This window comes from Spermophilus citellus, assembly GCF_964194105.1.
Source record: "Spermophilus citellus genome assembly, chromosome: 10".
NCBI classification, from domain to species: Eukaryota; Metazoa; Chordata; class Mammalia; order Rodentia; family Sciuridae; genus Spermophilus; species Spermophilus citellus.
Window position 1 is genome coordinate 98,599,133 of NC_138197.1, and position 21,344 is coordinate 98,620,476.

A 21,344-nucleotide genomic window follows, 5' to 3' on the forward strand; every position below is an offset into this window, starting at 1 on the left:
AGTTCAAAACCAGCCTCAGCAACAGCAAGGCACTAAGCAAATCAGTGAGATCCTGTCTCTAAATAAAATACAAAATAGGGCTGGGGATATGGCTCAGTGGTTGAATGCCCCCTGAGTTCAATTCCTGGTACCCAACCCCTTCACTCAAAAAAAAAAAAAAAAAAAAAAAAAAAGAGAAGCATCCGGTTGTAAGGGTAGACTCCAAATTGGTATGGGAAAAGATGATTGTTTTCCTTGTATTTTAATGTCAATATTAAAGTTTTAAAAAATGTTGAGATTCCCATACAGTGATTACTTTGGGGATCTCACTGCATAGTTTATTCTGTAACTGAGTAGCAATTGTCTTTTAATTATTATCGAAGTCACTTCAAGAAGAAAATACATCATCTATAATTGATCCTTTATCATATTCTTAGATTGTCTTCATTCTATTTTTCAAGTTTAACATTGCCTCAGACAATTGGACAGGTTTTCATTGAGAGACTAGCTGACTACATTCTGGTGAAAACCACCTTTGGCTTTTCTTTGGCTTGGGATGGAATATCAGGAATTTACCTCAAACTGTCTGAGGAGCATAATGGAAAATCATGTGGCCTGTGTGGAAACCACAATGACATACAGTCTGATGATTTCATAATTCAGCAAGGTAAGTGGAACAGGAAGAGTGTGTGGTACTTTCTAGAGTCTTCATACCTCACTGATTAAGCACTTAGTACCCTGAAGACTCGTCACAGGTTGGGGAAAATTCTTGGCTACCCTGTTCCTGCTTCAGTGCTTTTAAGTGAAGTGAATAGTTAAACATTTTTGTCTCTTTCTTGAAAACTATGAGTTAGTTTTGTAGCTATTGCTAAATTAAAATGAAGCCTTATTCCCATAGCAAATATTAATTAAGCATTTACTTTGTGTTAGCAGCATGGGATAGATCTGTATCTCTTGCTATAGGAACTTGGGCTACAACAGTGAACAAAACAAAGATCCCACTGCTCCTGGAGTTTATGTTCTAGTGAGTGACACCCTTCTGAATCAAACATCTACTTCAGGATAAAAGCCATTTTGTATCTAATCTTAATAAGAATAAATTAAATAAGTGACAAATAATACGTTTAAAAATACAATGAAATACGGGCAGGATTATAAAAACTGAATAGTAACTTAGAAAGGGCTTACATACCTACCCAATATCTATTAAATTTAAGTCATGAAACTAACTTCTGTGAGTTATTAGAAATTTAGTCTGTTTCAATTTGGGTATTAGCATGCAATGGGAATAGAATATGAGAGCCAAAAGCCATAAAAAGAACATTGTTCTTAGTACCAGTGGACGTTGCTTTGAATCTTGTTCCAACTCTAACAAATTCTATAATTTGATAATTTAAGCTTCCAGATGCTCAGTTTATTCAGCTGTAAAATAGGAATATAACAATTCTGAAATTACAGAGTAGCCAATACTACTACCACTACTAGTAATAATAATAAACCTTAGTACTATTTGTCATAGTGTTAATTATGAACATATAGTTACATTGTTCCCAACCCTTACAACATCCTGCAGGGTAGGATAGAAGGGTATTACCTTCTGTGCGCTTAAGAGCACAGAAGGTAATATGCCCAATGTAACATAGCTTGTAAATGATACTGTTATGGTTGGATTACAGATGCTGTAGACCTGACTGTCTCCCAGCCCTGTGCTTACAGACAGGAGCAATTGCTTTTCAGACTATAATTTACTACATGATACTTTTTGTTTTATCTTTCAAAATTAATAGATATGTGTTGCCTCTACATTGTGTTTTAAGGGACAATAAAAGGACCACTTTGAGAATGGGCTTAGGAATCAGACTGTAGGATTCAAATTCTGCTTTGCTATTTATTAAACTTCCTAAGGTGAATGATGTAATACTACAAATGCTTCATAGAGGCTTAAAGGAGACAATCCATGTAAAACACTTAGAGTGCCTGGCATGTATATAATACTCAATACATTTTATTTATAATCATCTCTAAGCATTCCTCAACAAGACTGTAATGAAGCTGAGATGAAAATGTTTGAAAACGTCCTTACATAGCTTTCAGAAGCCCTCATTAAAATGCAAACATTTTGCCCACGATGGATAATCCAGCATCAGGATTAGTTTAGCAGGAACTATGTTAGAGAGCAGGACTCAAAGGAGTCAATTTTCTTATACATAAAATGGAGACAATAGTAATGACCCTGAGAGCATCCCAGACTGTAGCTATATAATGAGAAAATGTAAATGAAAGTGCTCAAAAATTCGTGAGCACAATACAAACGTACAGTATTAGGATCATCATGAAATAGTATTTTGCATCCAGTTGGGTATTTGGAATGAAAGTGTTCATAAATTTGGAATCTATTGACTGTTCTAGGAATTGGGGTCTTGACTTAGGCAGAACAAATCAGAGGGAGGGTCATTTTAAAATTTATTTTTCTTCTGTGTCAAAGCTTCATGAAAAAAGTAATATTCAGTCCAGTTCTCTTGGGTGATCCCCTGGGACATAGGTGAGTGTGGTGTGGGTCAGAATAGAAAATAGCATCTACTCTTGCTAGAGGCATGGAGACTCAGATTAGGGATCTAAGTGAAGGGCCAGATTCTGATAACCTGGAACATAAAATAGTTTTTTTTTTTTTTTTTTTTTTTTGCAGCAAGAAAACTGGGGCAGGAGGCACAAGGGTGTTAGCAGATTAGAAGTGGGAGAAAACTGGCAGGAGGCAGTTAAACTAAGCTATGGTTGAACTAGTAGAAAACAAAGACTTTTGAAGGTATGTGGGAGGAGACCTCAAAGAGACTTTAGCTTCTTCACAATTTTATTTGGTACACAGTGTAAGGCAGGGGAATTTAAAAAATATATATCTAACTTACAGCTTGTGGGAATATGACAAGAAACTGTCCATTTCCTTCCATATTATAAAAGTTCAAGAAAGTGTCTGTAGAGGAGCTGTATTATCTTTAGCTTTAAGATGTCTTGTATTTTCTTGAAACTCAGCCTGTACTGTGCTGATTAGAAAAATCTTTAGAGAGAATTGGACAGTTTGAATGTCAATGAATGCAGTTTCTTAACAGTAATTAAAAATTTTTTCTCTCTCTGCATTCCTACTCATCCTTCAAGGATGACGTCACAAAGAAATGAGACTTCAGAATTTCTGTGCACATACAATGTTTTAAATTTGTTGTCTAGTTGAGAATTCTGTTTCCATAATTCATGGCTGGGTCTCACTATGCACCAACATAGAAGCCCTGGTTTGCTCTCATTTTTCCCAGCATAATAATTTAATAGTGTCTCCTCTTCACTATCGAAAGTGTCCCAATATGAATAATAAACTTTTCTACTTACAGCGTATTTCATACGAACGATTTTAATTTTAGTTCAGCAGGCTCCCAGACCACCAATAGAAATGGATTTAAGTTTTTGAAATAAATTTTGTGATCTTTTATGAATGCAATGTAGTGAATGAAAATAGCTAAGTGGCTCAAAAGCTGGGATTGAAGTGATCTCAAAGGGATTGCCTAATTGGTTTATTAACATTGAAATTTGCACCCTTGCCCTCTTTTGGCTTTTTCATGATGCAGAAGAGCAGGGTCTCACAGTGATGGGGTTGGTGAGCATGTACCAGTCTTGTTGAGACAAGAGGTTTTCTTACTGTTCTAGGAAGGAAGAAGGAAACCTACTCTTATGGGACCTTGGTGGGACCAAGGGGTAAATGGTAGTTATCTGTGTAGGTGTCAATTGGAAGAATAAAGTGTTGATTGGCTAGAAAAAATATTGAAAATAAGTGTGACTTTATTCTTTATATTTTTAAAAATGATAATTTAAAATGAAATGTGACTATATAAGATTTTCTTGAAGGGGCTGGGTTGTGGCTCAGCAGTAGAGCACTTGCCTACATGTGCGAGGCCCTGGGTTCGATCCTCAGCATCACATAAAAATAAATAAATAAAATAAAGGTATTGTGTCCAACTACAACTAAAAAAATAAATATTTTTTAAAAGATTTTCTTGAAAAAGAACATAAATTTCAAAATTAGTATAGTAGAGCAAGCCTATCCTTTGTTCTGTATGTAATATTTCCAACTAGAGATAATGAATTGGTCCAGATTAGTTTGAATGCTCTAGGATTCTAATTTAATAAGTATTGCAAACTTTCCTATATTTTTTTAATTTACTCATTCAGCAAATATATTTTGAGCGCCTGCTTACTATATGATAGATAGTGAACTATTTACAGCAATAGAACAGCTTAGACACGATCTCTCTTTTCATGTGGTCCATATTGTGGTGGATAATAAATAGAGAAAACAAATATATACATACATATATATATATTGCGAGCCATAACATCCATGAAAAAAAGATGGTGGGGGAAGGAGATAAAGAGGATTAGGACAAGTGTGTGTTTGACGTTAGTCTAGATCATGTAGCAAAGGAGGCCCCTGTGATGGAGTCACATTCAAAGAGGTCTGAATTCATTAAGAGTGGGAGCAGAGGGAAGATCTGAGGGAAGAGTAGTCTTGAAGGAGGAGTGAGAACAAGTACCCTGAGGTTGGCATGAGTCTGAGTGTTTGAAGAGCGGTAAAAAGCCAGGATGACTGGAGAGGTTGAGCAAGAGTGAGAGTGGGAGAAAAAGATGTAGGAGGTCTGTGGAGGGAAGTAGGGAGAGTGCCGAGGCCAGATTACTCAGTCTTATGGGATACAGTGAAGTTTGGAGCTGTGTGCCCTAAGAGAGCAAAAAATTCTTAGAGATAGTGAACTTAATCTTCACAATATTTGTAGAGACATGCAGACATTATCTTTCTATCTGGAAGATGATCAGAGACAGTGTGAAACATTCAGTTTAAGATTTTTGATTCATTCAGTGGTGCAGTAGACCGCCATTGGTGGTGGACCTATAGTCCTGCCAATCTGAGTGGTAGAGAACCCAAAGCTCAAATCTGACATCCAACAGTGTTAAACGAAGCTTCCACATGACATCCCAGGTTGGGTCTGCCAAGTCCCTGAGACTTGAGAAAGCCTTTGTGTGAATGTGAGGCAGGATCGATTTCCATATCAGGTCTTTAACTTGTACACAGGTCAGGTTTGGTAAGCCATTTAAACTAGATTTGGAGCCAAGAGTCCAAAGTGTTCACCATCAAATGTCTGTTGGCCCATATATGAGCTCCTAAATCTTCCCTCTGAGTAAGTCTGGAATCGGTTCAGGATTCTTGGTACTGGGCTCTTTTCCTGAGCATTTTTAGAACCACTGTTTATCACAGAGTCCCTTCTTAATTGTCTCTGTTTTTAGGTGTCTTTTCTAGTCTTTCATTGTTTATGTTACTGTTCTCTGAACTACCCCAAAGGGCTCAACAATTTTTTTTTTTTATCGTTAAGGGCCCTAAAAATGAAAGTTTGACTTTATTAAGATTCTGATTAATGTAAAATGGAACGAGAGATGCCTGACAAACTTCACACCAAACTTTTACTTATTTCTTATTTTTATTTTTTAAGTTTGTGCATAGGTTTTCTCCTTTATACAGCACTAAACTGAATGCTGGATAGTTATCACTGTCAGGGTGTGTATGTCAGACTAGCTCACTTTCAATCCTTCCTCATGTGGTTCCAATGGGTTTCCTTTTTCTCTCCAATGGTATTAAAATTTTTTGGTACTTATATTTTATTCAGCTTATTTTTATCATGCTAAAGTAATGTTATAATTTGATTGGTAATTATATTATTGAGTTGAACTTTTTGACCTGGAAGTTAATGTTGAAAAATGGTGTCTATGTTTGTAGAAAATGATATGCTTATGGCTATTTGCTTGTGTGTGTGTTTGTGTAAAATAGAGGACTATACGGAAGACATTGCTATGTTTGCAAACAGCTGGTTGGTGCAAACTTCAGAGGACACCAAATGTGTACCCACACCCTCAGATTTCCCAAATCCATGTTCCAGTGGAATGCCAGCATTTGAGGTAAATTTGATATAAAAATGTAGGCATTTGGAAATAATATAGCCATATTATTTGTATATTTAATATTAGGCTTTTTAGTGCAGATACAACAAAATTAAAAATATGAAATTCAGGAAGTGTAATTGCAATATCGATCAGCTTTTAAGATAATTTTGGAAATAGTGAATATAATTAGTTTAATAAATGTTCTCATCATGAAAATATGTAGTTAGAAAACTATTGTTTAAAATTTGTAAGTGCACATTACCTTCTCTTTCTTGGTGATATCAAAGAATCTTGCAGATTGGTCAGTAAATAAAAAAACAAACAAAGATACAATAAAAAAACGAGCTGGGTGTGATGATGCACGCCTGCAATCCCAGCGGCTCAGAGGCTGAGACAGAATAATCACGAGTTCAAAGCCAGCCAGCCTCAGCAACAGCAAGGCGCTAAGCAACTCAGTGAAATCCTGTTTCTAAATAAAATACAAAATAGGGCTAGGGATGTGGCTCAGTGGTTGAGTGCCCCTGAGTTCAAACCCCATTACCAAAAAAAGAAAAAAGAGACAACATTAAAAAACATGTTCTGACAACTGGACTTTTTTCCCCCACAGGCAATCTTCTTCAAGTGTCAGATACTGTTGCAGTTTCCTTTCCTAAGCTGCCATGAATATATTGATCCATACTTATATATTGCCAGCTGTGTTAATGATCTTTGCAAGTAAGTGAAATGATTAGTATTTTCTTTTCTTTTTTTTTTTTTTTTAAAGAGAGAGTGAGAGAGGAGAGAGAGAGAGAGAGAATTTTTAACATTTATTTTTTAGTTCTCGGCGGACACAACATCTTTGTTGGTATGTGGTGCTGAGGATCGAACCCGGGCCGCACGCATGCCAGGCCAGCGCGCTACCGCTTGAGCCACATCCCCAGCCCCCATGATTAGTATTTTCAATGAAATTTTCTTTATGTAAAATGAAAACCAAAAAGCACTTCTGTAACAGCCATTTCAGAAAATATTGCAATTTGAAAAAATGTAACGAGGAATATAAAACATAATCTTTACTTACAGTTATTAAAGGCTTGCTGTATAAGAGGTAAAGCCTAAATGTTTTACATAGCAAGAGTGAGTGGAATATATTGACTCTTAAAGATTTTTGTTTCACTGGTACCTTTCTGAAAATCCAGATTATATCTATCTCTATATCTATACCTATATTTATTTGTATCTGTATCTATATATAGCCATTTTCAAAAAAAAGGTTTGAAATGCACAAAATATCACAAGATTAAAAAGGAAATTTATGTAATGAAATAGTTACCAAACTCTATGTGTGTGTGTGTGCTTGAAATAACGAAATATGTTACAAATCTAATAACTACTGCAATTTGACATAGTTATGAATGTAAAAATATTTTGTGATAACCATAGCAATTGTAATGGGGAATGAAAATTAAAAAAAAACATGAGAAAATGAAATGTGAGGTACATTGGTGACAAAAATCATAGATACTGCTAAGTGCTCTGTGATCTGTTGTCTATGTGCATAATCAATGACCATGCTGTTTCATTAGGAGATGGGTGTAAAGAAAGATATAATGTTTTTCCTATACAAGGTCACAGATTGCTGCATGTTACTCTAGGTTAAGAACACTGAGAATAGGTGGTATTCTAGGCAATAGTTCACCATACTTTGTTCACCATTTCAGAATTTAGGATAATTATCCATTATTGAAATTAAGTCATTTTTATTTTTATTTATTTTTAAATCACATACCAAGTGCATGTGATTAGTCATATTGAAGGTTCAAGAATGCCTCAAGGAATTGTACTATGTCTGTCTACATATTTTATGAATCCCAAGAAGTGTAAATGATACATTGGAACCTTTTTGTAAAAGACCAGACTAGTTTTTGGTTGAGTAAAACCACTTAAAAGGAATTTTAGAAGCCGGGTACAGTGGGTGCACACCTGTAATCCCAGTGGCCCTGGACAGGAGAATCACGAGTTCAAAGCCAGCCTCAGCAGAAGCAAGGTTCTATGCAACTTAGTGAGATTCTTGTCTCTAAATAAAATACAAAGCAGGGCTGGGGATGTGGCTCAGTGGTTGAGTGCCCCTGAGTTCAATCACCAGTACCAAAAAAAAAAAAAGGAATCTTGGGCAGCTTGTTAGGATGTGTAAGTTTTTCAAAGATGAGCTCAGAGAAGGAAGATTGAGGTGGTATGTATCTCTAACTATTCCTCTTTAATTATATTAAGATTATTATAAAAGTAATGAATGCAATATTTTCCAAATACTAAAATAAACTGACTTGTGATACTTGTTAATTTTAAGTACAATATAGTTGTACCTTGATTTTTGCATATCGTCTAAATTTTAAGGATTCTTAAACTTGGAATAGTTTCCTCTCTGTCCAAAGTAGTGGATAGTGATCTTACCATATATTTTGAAAAATTCGGCTCCCTTTTGGTTTTATTTTTTTGTTTGAGAGCTACTTGTTATGTCTCCTTGTTTTTTACTCAGTCTTTTTTGTGAAGATCCTCATGGGTAGGTCACGATCCTTATTTCACCATATATATGCAACTAAAATTCTTCTTTTTCCACAGTGACTCATTCTTGGACTGCTATTCAATAGTCTTTTTTTTTTCAATCACATTATCATGAACATCTTTATCATCCATTTCTCAATTAGGCTGAGATGAACTATCTTTCAGTTGGCCCAGGAAAGTCATTCTTCATTTACTAGTTTGGGATATTTTTGTTTAGCTGCTCCAATAGACAAAGAAACATGGATTAAATTAAATGAGAGGTTTATGTTTCTCTCATATAAAAGTTCAAGCTGGTAAGTGCTCTTGGGTTGGTATCATAGCTCTGTTCCACAAAGTTCCCACTGAATGTTCAATCTTGTTGCCATACCATCCCCTTGGCCTAATGTGTTATTTTCAATTTCATGGCCAAAACCGGTTGACCATCACTGTATATGCATTTTAACCCCCTAGAAATGGAAGAAGGGACTAGAGGGCTGGCATGTTTTTGACCTGGAAGTTCCATGCATACTCCAACTTTTAACCATTTGGGCCAGAACTTAGAAACTTGTCTATTCCTGATACAAAGGAGGCTGGCAATGTTGTCTTTGGTTGGGCAGCTTCATATCCAGCAAAATCTTCGTGTTCTAATATTGAACAGAAGGGGGAATTTGAGACAAAAATAAGTCTATGGCACTTCTGATATTTCATCATTGAGAAATTAACATTTTTATCTTTGGAAATTCTGGTATCTTTAGGCTTTGGCCTTCGAAATTTTGCTTTTTCCAGAGCAAATTAAAAAGTAGGATAGAGCAACACTTTGTACTGGTTGAAATTAGCTGATAACTTCGGAGATGTGTTTGAGGTGGAGAGGCCAGGTTTGGGGCAGAGCAGGCATGTAATATTGGAAGAAGAGCATCATAAGCGAGTGAGTGGACATTAACAGAATGGGAGTGAGAAGCTATAGAAGTTAGCCTTTCACATCCCTCATATTTCCTTCAGCACTCGACCTGGTTACAGTCTTTCTCCCATTCAATAGTAAATGAATGATTCTTTTTCATTTCCTGTATTAGGGAACTAAGTCACAGGGTCCTATGACATAACAATGAAAATGTGAATTGGTTGAACACAAATTAATTTCCGGCTTGGCTTATACTGGTATATTGAATTTAATTCAACATTCATCTTTTGAGTGTCTATTCTGAGCTGAGCATTGGGCCACAGTGAGAGGAAATAGAAACAATGTAGGCGTGATTTCCATCCTGGGAACTCATTCTAGTGAGACAGAGTGTTGGTTCCTAGCAATGACAGAGTGCTCTACATGAAAAGTTCAGTGCACGTGGAGGACCACTGACTTCCCCAGGAGCACCTCTGAAACTCCTTGGAGATGACATTTGTGTTTGAGCTTGAAGGACAACTCAATACCAATCCTTGAAACTATAGCCCCCATTTGTGCTTTCAGAAATGCCAAAACCAGCAAGGAAATGACTTTAATTTTACCACATCAAAGTCAATTGAAGTAGGGAAAAAAACTATTCTTTAGTGCTCGCTTCCGTTTTTAAAGTTAACATGCAGAATGGAAAAATAAGCTCATTTCCCCTCAGTAAGTTGGGATAATAATTTCTTTCCTGATCAACTGTAGAGAGTTTTAATGAGGAACCGTATGATAATGTGCCTAAAATAATTCCTAGAGTAATAAGACACTTAATAAATGGTAGGGTTTTTAATGTTAGTTGCACTGGGTTAGAAAAAGCAATGATTGCTTACTTTGCTAACTTTTAAAACCACTGTTAATTGCAAGAAACATGCAAATATATTAAGATAAATCATAAACTTAATGTCTTTCCAGGAGTTCAGCATTTTTTACCTTATGCTGCTTATCAAAAAGATCTTTGTAGTTTTAGAATTTTCTGGGTTTCTAAAGTTTAGAATCCTTTTTTTTCCCTTCTAAAGTTCAGTTAATTAGACTGGATAAGCTCCAATTACAGTAGCACAGGACAAGAGAAATTTGAGATGGTGGCTTTTGCAATTGAGGTACTGAAAATGTTAAGATTCACAAAATGAAACATTCCTAAGGTCGTTATCTTTTAAGATATTTAGCTATTTAATTTTGAGTTTGGGTTGGGCTGAAAAATAAGCCCAATGACTTGTTATAAACCAAATGCCTAGTTAACCTGCTTTGGAAATTGGCAGATCCCATAAGAAATTATTGTTTGGAGAATTCCTAAAGTGATTACAAGAAAATAATTGGAGATTATTTACTCCTGGCAATGTTATAAAAACACCGAACTTTGGTACAAGAATTCATAATTTTCTTTTAAATCTTAAGTTAATGATATTTCTTCAATCTTTCAAAGTTGTTTTGGAGTCTTATTGCAAGGACTGCTGAGGAACCATCAAAATCCTTTTGAATGGTACTTCAGTGCTGCAGACTTCTGGCATTGGTTTCTTTTTGGCATGTGGACAATCAAGAGCATGGTGTTTGCAAACAGTTTTCATACTTGATATTGTTTAGGGGATAGAATTTTATCTGTTTAGTGGGACTTAAATTTTATCTATTATGATTATTAAATCCTAAAAGGTCTGGAATTCTTTGTGTAGAAGTTAATATTTACCTACAAGGATTCTGGTAAGAATATTATAATTAAAACAGAAATGTTTTCTAGTGTAGTGTTCTCTTGGCTCAAAAGAGAAGTGGTCAAATTACTGAAAGACTTTGATGAAGACAGTGTATCCAGGCATACTTAACTGAAATCACATGTTGGTGGGTTTTTTTTTTTTTTAACATTATTGTCTCTACTAAGACAGGCATACTGACATCTTTTTGGAATGTTTGCTAGGCGCTCATCATTTTTATGAGTCAGTAGCTCCAAGGCAGGGTTCTCAATATTTCCTATGTGATTCTGGTTCTGTCTTTTCATGTCCCAGGACTGATGATGATGAAACCTACTGTCGAGCAGCCACAGAGTATGCCAGAGCCTGTTCTCACGCTGGCTACCCTATTCAAGACTGGAGAGATGACTTTCCAGCTTGCAGTATGTTCTTTATTTTTCAAACCCTATGCATTTCCTGTTACTTTTGGTCTTGACCTAGAAATCAAAACTTATTGAAACTAATGAAATGAAAAGATTTTTTAATTGAAGCAATTGTATTTGTAAATTTGCATATTATTTGAAACACTGATTTTTTTGGAAGAGAGGTATACACAATTAAAGCTCTCCTGTCTGCCCATTTCAGCTGATAAATGCGATGATAGCTTTGTGCATCGGGATTGCATCAGTTGTTGCCCACCTACCTGCACGTTTGAGAAGCAGTGTCTTGGCAGCAATCTTCACTGTCTTGATGGATGTTACTGTCCTGATGGTAAGTGCCTCGTGAGGACACCAAGTTTTTACCCATTGGAAACTAGAACTCAGCAATCTAAGGATCACATCTTGTTTTATTTTTTTTGTCCTCTCCAAGGCCATCAGGTCTATTGCAATTTTCTACCCTTGCAGGATTTGAGAGGAATGGTTGCTTTTCTTGAATAAAGGACTCATTACTTTATATTCCCTAGGAAACTTCGAATTTATAGTTCTAGAGTTCCCATGGCAAATATTTTGTTCTCTTAATGTTTAATGATATTTAATAATTTATGTATTTTCATTTTTTAAAAGATGAAAGTTTGAGAAAAAGCCTTCAGATTTTCCCATTATATGATTTAAGTCTTAATGTAATTTTAATATTTGAAATAAAAAGTAACTTAGAAGAGATAGAGATGAGGTTTAAAAATTTTAAGTATAATTTTTCGGTACTGATAGACATTAAGGAAGAATACTGAGGAATGCACAAACCCTGGTAGTTTTACAGATTAAAAAAAAATAGACTCCAAAGGTGCTAAGTGATTTCCTCCATGTCATATGCTTAATATAATGAGAATTACACGGAAATGGGACTGTTGACTTCAGTTCATTATTCTGTTGGTGTCAGTATGTTGAACACTGCCAGTCCTGAGTTGTTTGTTACCTCCATGACAAGGTAAGGATGTTGCAGCATATTATAAACCCATACACAGAAATAGAAATGAATGCTTTCTCCTATAATGTTTTGCTAAGAAAATGGCCAGCTCAATGAAACATTGTACATAGTAACATGGTTGATTAAGTTCTGGTTCAACCTCCTTGTTAATAAACAGTACAAAAAGCAGGTTGGCTGTTGAGTAGAACGACCTGGCTCTATTATCTCTATTACAACCATGCAAATCTCTCTCACCTTAGAATGAACAGATACTAACCCAAGAATATGTTTTCTCCCTCCTCTTTTTTCTTCCCTCAAATACAAGACACACTATTTGGTTATCTTATTCTTTTTGATGAACCTGGAGTTTTTGTTGGGATAAAAATGTTGAAACCATTGAAATAGACCCTTATGAAATGAAATAACTGCTAGAGCAATGTCACTGAGTAATTAAGACAAGATGGGATATAGTTTGCTGGTGAGGAGACTAACTTTAGATAGGAGCAAAGATAGATATCTAGAAGTGGGTGGGAAGACAGGGTTTATGTGCGCAGATTCTGGAGGGAAGGTGATGATGATGGGAGTCCATGGAAGAACCTTCCCCACCCCACCATCTTTGTTTTAGTTTTCTCAGTAAAATTTAAAAAAAAAAGATAATTTTTTTCAGTGTAAAAAGCTAGGTTATATGTTGTGGGGTTTGAGAAAACAGAAGAATGAACAAGAAAGAAAGAAACAAATAAACCCTTATAAGGTAGCTATTGCCTGAAAGCCAGGTTGCTGTTATTCTCCTTGAAACTAAAGGAATTTGAATTTCTAGCAGTTAGTATAAGCAGATATTTGACAAAAGCTAATTGAATTATAATATTTAAAGAATGCAATCTTTATTATTTCTTTTGAGAATGTGATATATATTTTTCTTAAATAGGCCTTATAATGGACAACGGGACTTGCATCTCCTTGGAAAATTGCCCGTGTAGTTTTCATGGATTAGCTTATGCAGTTGGTTCAAAAATTGAACAAGAATGTACCAAATGGTATGTCATCAATGTACAGCCAATTATTTTGGGGTATCTGGTTTATTAACAACTTTATCACAACAACTGTTTAAAAAGCTTATTACTTATTTTCTTATTTACTTATTACTTTCTTCTAAAAATTCTGAGATACAATTTGCATTTTATTTAAACTACATGGGGGTGTCTACATTTTCTTTTATGATGTAATTTTTACAGTCTTCCTTAACAATTTCATAAAATACTATGCCCATATGACAAGTCTGTTGCATTTTCTTATTATTTATAATAATTAACTTGCATATACTTTTACTTTTAGAACATGATGCTGTTTCTGGACTTCTCTATTGGATGTTTTTAAAAAGTGATTCCCTATATTGCCAATTTTGAGCGATGGTTAGAAAGATTTATATTTCCTTAATAAATTAGCTAAGATTATGGGGAAACATTAAATCCTTCTAGCACAGTCATAGAAAGAAACAAATTTACCTGTTATTGGGCTCATTAGTGTACATAAGAGAAATGCAGTCAGATACCTAACTGTGCTCTTAGATGCTGGTGTCTTTAGAAATTCTACCTTCATCCTCTAAAACTGTTTTCTTTGTGAAGATGGAAAGTAGTGTTCATCTTACATAGATGATGTCTTTTCTCTTGTCACAATGCTTTGTGGCAATAAAAATAAATACACAATAAATAATAATTTAGATGCTAACCAGCACAAAGTTATTAGTAAATTAAACTTTTGTAGAGGTGTTTTTTAAGTCCAATTATTCTGAAACTATAAACATATTTTGGTATATTAATCAATACATTGGTACAAACATTAATACAGTTTCTATATACCAGTGGACTAATGTTATTATAATTTTATTTAGTGTATGTGTTGGTGGAGTTTGGAACTGCACTGAGCATGACTGTCCAGGTAATCTTTTAAAGTGTTTTTGAAGAAAATTTTTTAATTTTTTCTAAACTGGGGAGGAAGATAGCAATATTTTTAAAACATCTCTTTATATATATCTTGGATATAACAAGAGATGCAATAACCTACAAATTCAGGTACTCAGAGGATAAATTGAAAATTGGATAAGTGATAACTTTGAGCAGGCAGATTTGGTAAAAATTCATTAAACTAGTACATATTATAAAACTTATAAAGTATGTAGAAAAATTATCATTTAATAAATTTCAAAATTAAAATGGATATTAAGTGGAATAATTTCATCTGGCCTAGTAAATTTGTGAAACCAATAAATTTTAAACACTTTAGATGTTCTTTTTAATGCATTATTGATTATTTTCCCTAAATTGACCTCCTTTTTCTTTAAGAATTAACATAATTTCTTCATCATTCACCTCCTTCTCTCCTCTCCTTCTCCCCCCACCCCTTCCTCCTCCTCCTTCATTCTTTTTTTTTTGGTAGTTCAATGCTCTGTTGTGGGTGATTCTCATTTTACAACTTTTGATGGTCGACATTATTCTTTTATTGGCATGTGCCAGTACATCCTTGTGAAAGGAACTGGAAAAGATAAATTCACAATTACTTTGCAGAAGGCCCCTTGTGAACAGGTAAGAACATCTCAAAATGACCAGAAGAATATTCATTTTCAAACTTAAACTTCATATCTAAATTAAGAATAGTAACATGAATGAATATGGTTATTGTCTTCACAACTAAGAAGACAATGATTATTGAGATGTACAAAAGAAAGGAAGAAATGCTATTAATCATGACATATCTTTGTTTATGATGAATTCTGATTTCAGAGATACTACAATGTGAAAACAAATATATCTTGGACTAGATAAATACTGCATATTTAATTGCAATTTTTAATTTAAAAATTTAATTGCTTTTTCTTTTTTTATTTCTACTTTGAAAATTGCATGCATGATTGCACAATGCGCCTAGATTTTTGATTACTCCAAAACTATGTTACAGAGATAATTTTTTAAAATATTTTTTTCAGTTGTCAATGGATATTTATTTATTTATTTTATAAGTGGTGCTGATAATTGAACCCAGTGTCTCACACATGGTAGGCAAGGGCTCTACCACTGAGCCAAAACCCGAGTCCCAGATATTATTTTTTGATAGGATTGAATAGGTTTCTTATTATTCTAAACAGATATAGTGGTTTTCTTAATATATTGAGATATACCTTTTTGATATATTTGTGAAACAACAAACATCAAATACTTTGTAAATGAAGAAGCCAAGATCTTTTATTCATCTCTCAAATAGGTGGTCAAAAATTTGCTAAAACCTTTAGAATTTTCAGTTTTATTCCAATGTAAAATAGTTATTTCCAACAAATATTCTGAACTACTTTTTTTGATTTTTTTCCATTTTAATTCTTTTCTTTGCAACTTACCAGAGTCTGAATTACCTTTCTAAATGGAATCTTAAATCTTTTGGGTATGTTCTTTATTGAAATTTATATGTCAAATATACCAGTTATATGAGTTTTGAAAAATATTTTAGCTATATACTATGGAAAACATTTTTATTTAATATTTTATATAAAATATATGTATGTTTATTACATATTTAATGTACCATAGATATGTTTTATTGGGAGTGGGACTATATGGCATGGATTATGTAGCAGCCATGTTATTATATTACTTATGCTCAAGATTTCTGTACACCAGAATATATTTACAGTCATTCTCTCCTTTCTTTCTTTTCTCTCCCTCCCGTTTTCCCATCTACCATGTCTCTTTCTATGTCTGTGTCTCCCTCTCTTTCCTCTCTTTGATAATTTGATTTTTATGCAGAATCTTGGCTTGGTCTGCCTGCAGTCTGTAACTCTAATTCTGGAGGATGATTTTAACAAACAAGTGACCCTTAGTAGGGGAGGACAGATCCTCACCAGTCCTAACCAAGGCTTTAATCTGAAAGGTAGGAAACAGTGCTAATGCTGCACCTTCTGTACATTAGAAACAGCAACAAATACAACCTACATGGTGTCTTTTCCCAGGGGCTGGCTACCTTGTATTTTTTGGGTGCCTTTGTGACACTAGGTCCTCAGTTAGAAAGAGCAAAGACCACCATGTTTATGGGATTTAATATTTAATAACTTAGTTTGGAAGGGATGAGATAGAGGCAAATGGATGTTTCTAGCAACATGTGATACACTCAAAGGTTCGTAGGCAAACTTTGTAGGTTTAAATAAGGTATAGCCCATGCAACCCTGGGATGGGAGAAACATGGAGTAAAGGAATGGAAAGTTATCTGAAGGAGGAAATTCTCACTGAGCATTAAACACATGGGGTAAAGATGGGGAAAATGGTCCGTGAAAAGCTGGGTGGTGTAGACTTGGGTGAGTTGTGTAGGGGTAACTTTAACTGGTTTGACACTGCTATAGCATGAAGAGGGTAAAATGGGAAATGTCCAGAGATGAGATTAGGAAAGTAGGTGGGGATGACACTGGAAAAACCTTGTTTATTGGGCCTCATACATGGTGATTTCATGGAATAAGTCCTGTTTATGACTGGACTACAGCATAGTTGTTAATAATTTTCTTTTAATATCAGAGTGAAACTCTCAGAAATGTTCCAAGTTGTATTACAAATTACATACTGATGCTACACAGGTATCATGCTAAGGAACTTGAACTTCAAATGGAGTCAAATATGAAATTATCATTATCTGACAATTTTATGTACAAAGATGGCAATCTCATATGGTTCAAGCAAAGAAACAATGAGTTTTAAGTAGCTTTCGTGATTTCTTTGATAGATTACAAAGACAACTCTGTGGAAGTGACTTTGCAGATCACTAGACAAGAGACACTGACAATGTTAGGATGTTGTAAAGTGGGGTATGCAAGAAATAAGGAGGAACTGATACAAGGTGGTGACCATAGAGATGGAAAGAAGACGTAGTGACTGAAATTAGTTGTGGATTAGACTGAGGTTAGTTGGAAATGGCACTGAGGGGAAGAGAGTGATCAAAGAATGAGTCTCATCATTCTGCCTTATTTGATCAGATGGATGGCCAAACTTGTAATAAGGATACAGGGGCAATGAAGAATAACTCGTCAGGTGGCAAAAGCCACTGATTTACTGATGATCCAGAAAAGTAGGAGAAAGAAAGGGAAATGGAAGAAAAGAAAGCAGGATAAGGTGGCAAATTTTGGCCCCAGGGCTCAGGAAGGAACTTCAAACCTGCCGCCCCCACTTCCCAGTCCATTAGAAGAAGAATCATACTTTAACATTTCTGAACACTGCCTATGTCTTAAAACTGATTTATATATGTTCTTTTCATTCCCTAGGAATTGTTGAGATTCAAACTCTGTCATCATTATTTATTCTTCTAAAAACCACATTTGGCTTAAAGATCTTGTTTGCTATAGATGGGGAAAGAATTTATATTCAACTCACTAGTGCCTGGAAAAGAAGAACATTAGGTCTGTGTGGCACATTTAATGGAAATATAAGGGATGATTTTCTGTAAGTATGATTTATGAATAGTCAACTGAGTTTAATGACTGGCAATTCAGAGGATATAAATTCATTAAAAATGTTTACTTAACTAAAAGGAGCTTAGCAGTCACTGTTTGAAGAACTTAACATAGATCACCATATTTAAATTGTATAGCAATCCCCTGATTAGTGTCTTTGTTTCATAGATAAGAAAGGAACCAAGATCTCAAAGTGGCATATAAATCTTCAAGGTCATTTAGCTCATGTACTGGAGCTAGGCTTTGAATATTGGCAGTGTGACTCAGCCTTTGGGCTAACCACTACCTGTTGTTCTCTACGACCTATCAATACTTAATAGTATGTTATTTTTGAAAACATGCAGCCTTTTAGACAATCTTAATGTAATTTTGTATTAGTGGCAGTAAGTTATACTTTAAATTATGGATATTATTTGGTAGTAATGATAGCTTTAAAGCACATGTTGTATCTAAATTTATTGTATTTTATGGAAGTTTGTGTTCCATTGGAAGAAAAGCAATAAAATATATCTGTATCCCTCCCTTAAAATTAACACTTATCACATACCTGTGAAAACAAGCAGTGCATAATTTAGTGTAGACGTTTTGAGCAACTGTTATTTTGCTAAAAGCACAGTGAGAGCAATTTAAGCAGGATGACATTGTTTACCTCCTCAAGGCACTGGTATTGCAGGTTGGGAGGGGATCAAAACCTTTAAGAAATATTTGGAATCTGAAAATGTAAAAAAGTATGTGGTTGTTAGGGACTGAGGAAGGCAGAGGCTGGATGGGAGATGTTAGTCCAAGGAAACAGTTTCAGTTAGAGAGGATGTATAGAGATTTATTATACAGCATAATGTCTGGAGTTAATATATTATATACTTGAAAATTGCTGAGAGAGTAGATGTTCTGTGTTCTCACACAAAGATTGTAAGATCATGGTGAGGTGGCAGGTAAGTTCATTGGTTTCATTTAACCATTTCACAGTGGGCACATGTATATACCACCAAAACATTACTTTGCACACCATAAATATATACAATTTTTATTTGCCAACCAGACCTTAATAAAAAAATTTAAAGAAGAACTGTTTAGTGCTAGGCAAGGTATTCACCAATAAATACATAAAAACACTGAGGTAATTTTTTAAAAAATTAAATGTTGAGCTTTGTGTTTGTAGTTAAAAGCACAACAGGAATTAAAAGAAGGTCATTAGGGCAGAGAAGTCAAGGGACATTTCCCAGGGGAATTGTCCTCCATGTAGCAGGCTTTTTTTTTTTTTTTTTTTTAAATACTTTTACACATACTCTTTTTTTCTGTTTGGGATTGTTTCCTCCTCCTAATCTTCCTCATGAGCTTTTGCTTATTGTTAAATCCAATTCAGATATTATTTACTTCTAAAAGCTAGTTTATATTCCATCAGATAAAATTAATTCTAATTTTATTGTCTGTGGAAATCCTTTGTTTATCTGTTTGGTTTCCACCAAACTGCAAGACCTGTGAGACTAAGGATTATATCCTTGGTTCTTGTATTCATAGGAATATATGTTTTTTTAATTGTTGGTGGATCTTTATTTTATTCATTTATTTATATGTGGTGCTGAGAATCAAACCCAGTGCCTCACACATGCTAGGCAAGTGCTCTACCACTGAGCCACACCCCAGCCTTTATTTTATATGCATAGGAATCTTGTATATATTGGACAGACAAATTGAACTGAGCAGAACTTTTAATGAGGCATTGAGAAGAAAATTTGGAATGGGTTGGGAGAAGTGTCATTTAAATTTTTTTTTTTGAAATTAAAAAGAATTTCTTTTATCTTATCTCCTGTGTGATTAATTTGTTTGGAGATAATTTTTTGTTTTATTTACTTGTAGGTCAGAATATTAATATCTTTATCCTACTTGAAAAACAGATACTACATCAAGAGGCTTGGTTAAGATGTTCAGGAAAGATATTAAGCCTGCTTTCTTTGCCTTGTTTGTCAGAATGGGTTAGCCGTCAGTGTTTAACAGATGGCAGATCTGTCTGCCACTTTCTAAGGCACCAGTCTCCTCCATGCATAAACATTCAGGCGCGATAAGAGTACAGGATAATATTTCAGAGTCAGAGATAACTTTTGAACACTGTTTAGCTTTCCAACTAAAGTAGTTAAAATTCTTTGCTTCACAAAGGTTAATGTGAATCTGCAAACATAGTTTAATGGAAACTATTAATTGAAAATTTATTTTACATGCCTTGTTAAAGTAAATCAAGTATGTTGAGCTGAAAGGCTATTTTTTAAAATGAAATATAATAAGTAAATAAGTCTATATTTTGGCTCCTAATTCTTTTTTTTTTTTGGTATTTATTGTTATAAGTAAACTAAATGAAATAGAGCAGGGCTCTGGATCAGTTCCTCCTGGGAACCCTGACTATGTGCATCATCCCAAACTGTTTTATTGTCCCTGGGAGGGAAGAAAAGGGGAGGGGAGTGGAGGGAAAAAAAAAAAAAAACAAGAAGAAAGAACTAGTGTAGGTCATGCAATTGAACCAATGAGATTTTGAATCAGATGTTTGTTCTAATTCTTCGAAGTTCCAGAGTGATTTGACTTTGAAGAATAATAGAAAAGGAAGGAGAGGGTGGGGTGGGCATTGGATGAGCATTGTGGAATGACTTGTGAAGCCCCTTTGTTTCTTTCCTGTCTCAGTCATTCTGGTGAGGAAACTTCATTGAGGGTGGTTGAGCTAAAGTCTTACCAAAGTAGTTACCAAAGGACAATGTGAAGAATTTAGGAAAAGCCTATCTTTCTAATTGTTGTGGCAATTAATGCAGTCAGGACTTGTGGTGTCGTCAAATGCTTCCAAAAGGAGACTGAGTTTACCTTAATTCCATATAAGTGGTTTTGACAGTCCAGTAGGGACTGTCACTTAATAAATGTTTGTTGTTGAATCAAATAAATCTTGATGGCTGCTGGAGATGGAATTGTATATTGGCTCCTAAACACTGATGTGGTTTCTAAATCTGATTTCAGAATGCTAAATGGTTTTCTTCAATTTGGGTTTGTTGAGGAAGCTGAAGAAGTGAGCAAACTTGGACAAAAGGTGTCTTTCATACTGTTTTCTTGGAATATTCTTTTGGTTTGCTTACTTCATGATGGAACTTCAGTATGTCAGGATTCATAATGGAAATTGATATGTTCAACCAAAAATATAGCTTATTTATTTTTTGAGATGTTTATCTTTAGCCTGAAAATAATCATCTGAGCTACCCACACCTTTGTCTCCACATGCACTTAAACAACACACATTAAAACTTTGGTTTTGTAAGTAATGTTTGATCAACTCAATGAAAACTAGATTTGAATCTTGTTTTTGCCATTAATTAGCTTAATGAAATTTAATATTTCTCTGAATTTTTGCTTTGCTTTCTCTGTAGAAGCAGTG

At 34.6% G+C, this 21,344-nt stretch overlaps 1 protein-coding gene across 2 annotated transcripts in view; it reads left to right on the top strand.

Annotated features, from left to right (window-relative positions):
* The window catches only part of OTOGL (otogelin like), a gene marked incomplete at both ends in the record, with an annotated part of 123,565 nt that overhangs the window by 17,937 nt on the left and 84,284 nt on the right, over positions 1–21,344 (top strand). For both annotated transcript variants that reach the window (XM_081311620.1, XM_081311621.1), the window contains 10 exons: positions 441–646; positions 5,837–5,964; positions 6,557–6,663; positions 11,392–11,498; positions 11,701–11,826; positions 13,385–13,493; positions 14,348–14,394; positions 14,893–15,038; positions 16,251–16,374; positions 17,750–17,927. In XM_081311620.1, coding sequence (XP_081167746.1) covers positions 441–646; positions 5,837–5,964; positions 6,557–6,663; positions 11,392–11,498; positions 11,701–11,826; positions 13,385–13,493; positions 14,348–14,394; positions 14,893–15,038; positions 16,251–16,374; positions 17,750–17,927 — 1,278 coding nt within the window. The remainder of the gene's footprint in view (positions 1–440; positions 647–5,836; positions 5,965–6,556; positions 6,664–11,391; positions 11,499–11,700; positions 11,827–13,384; positions 13,494–14,347; positions 14,395–14,892; positions 15,039–16,250; positions 16,375–17,749; positions 17,928–21,344) is intronic.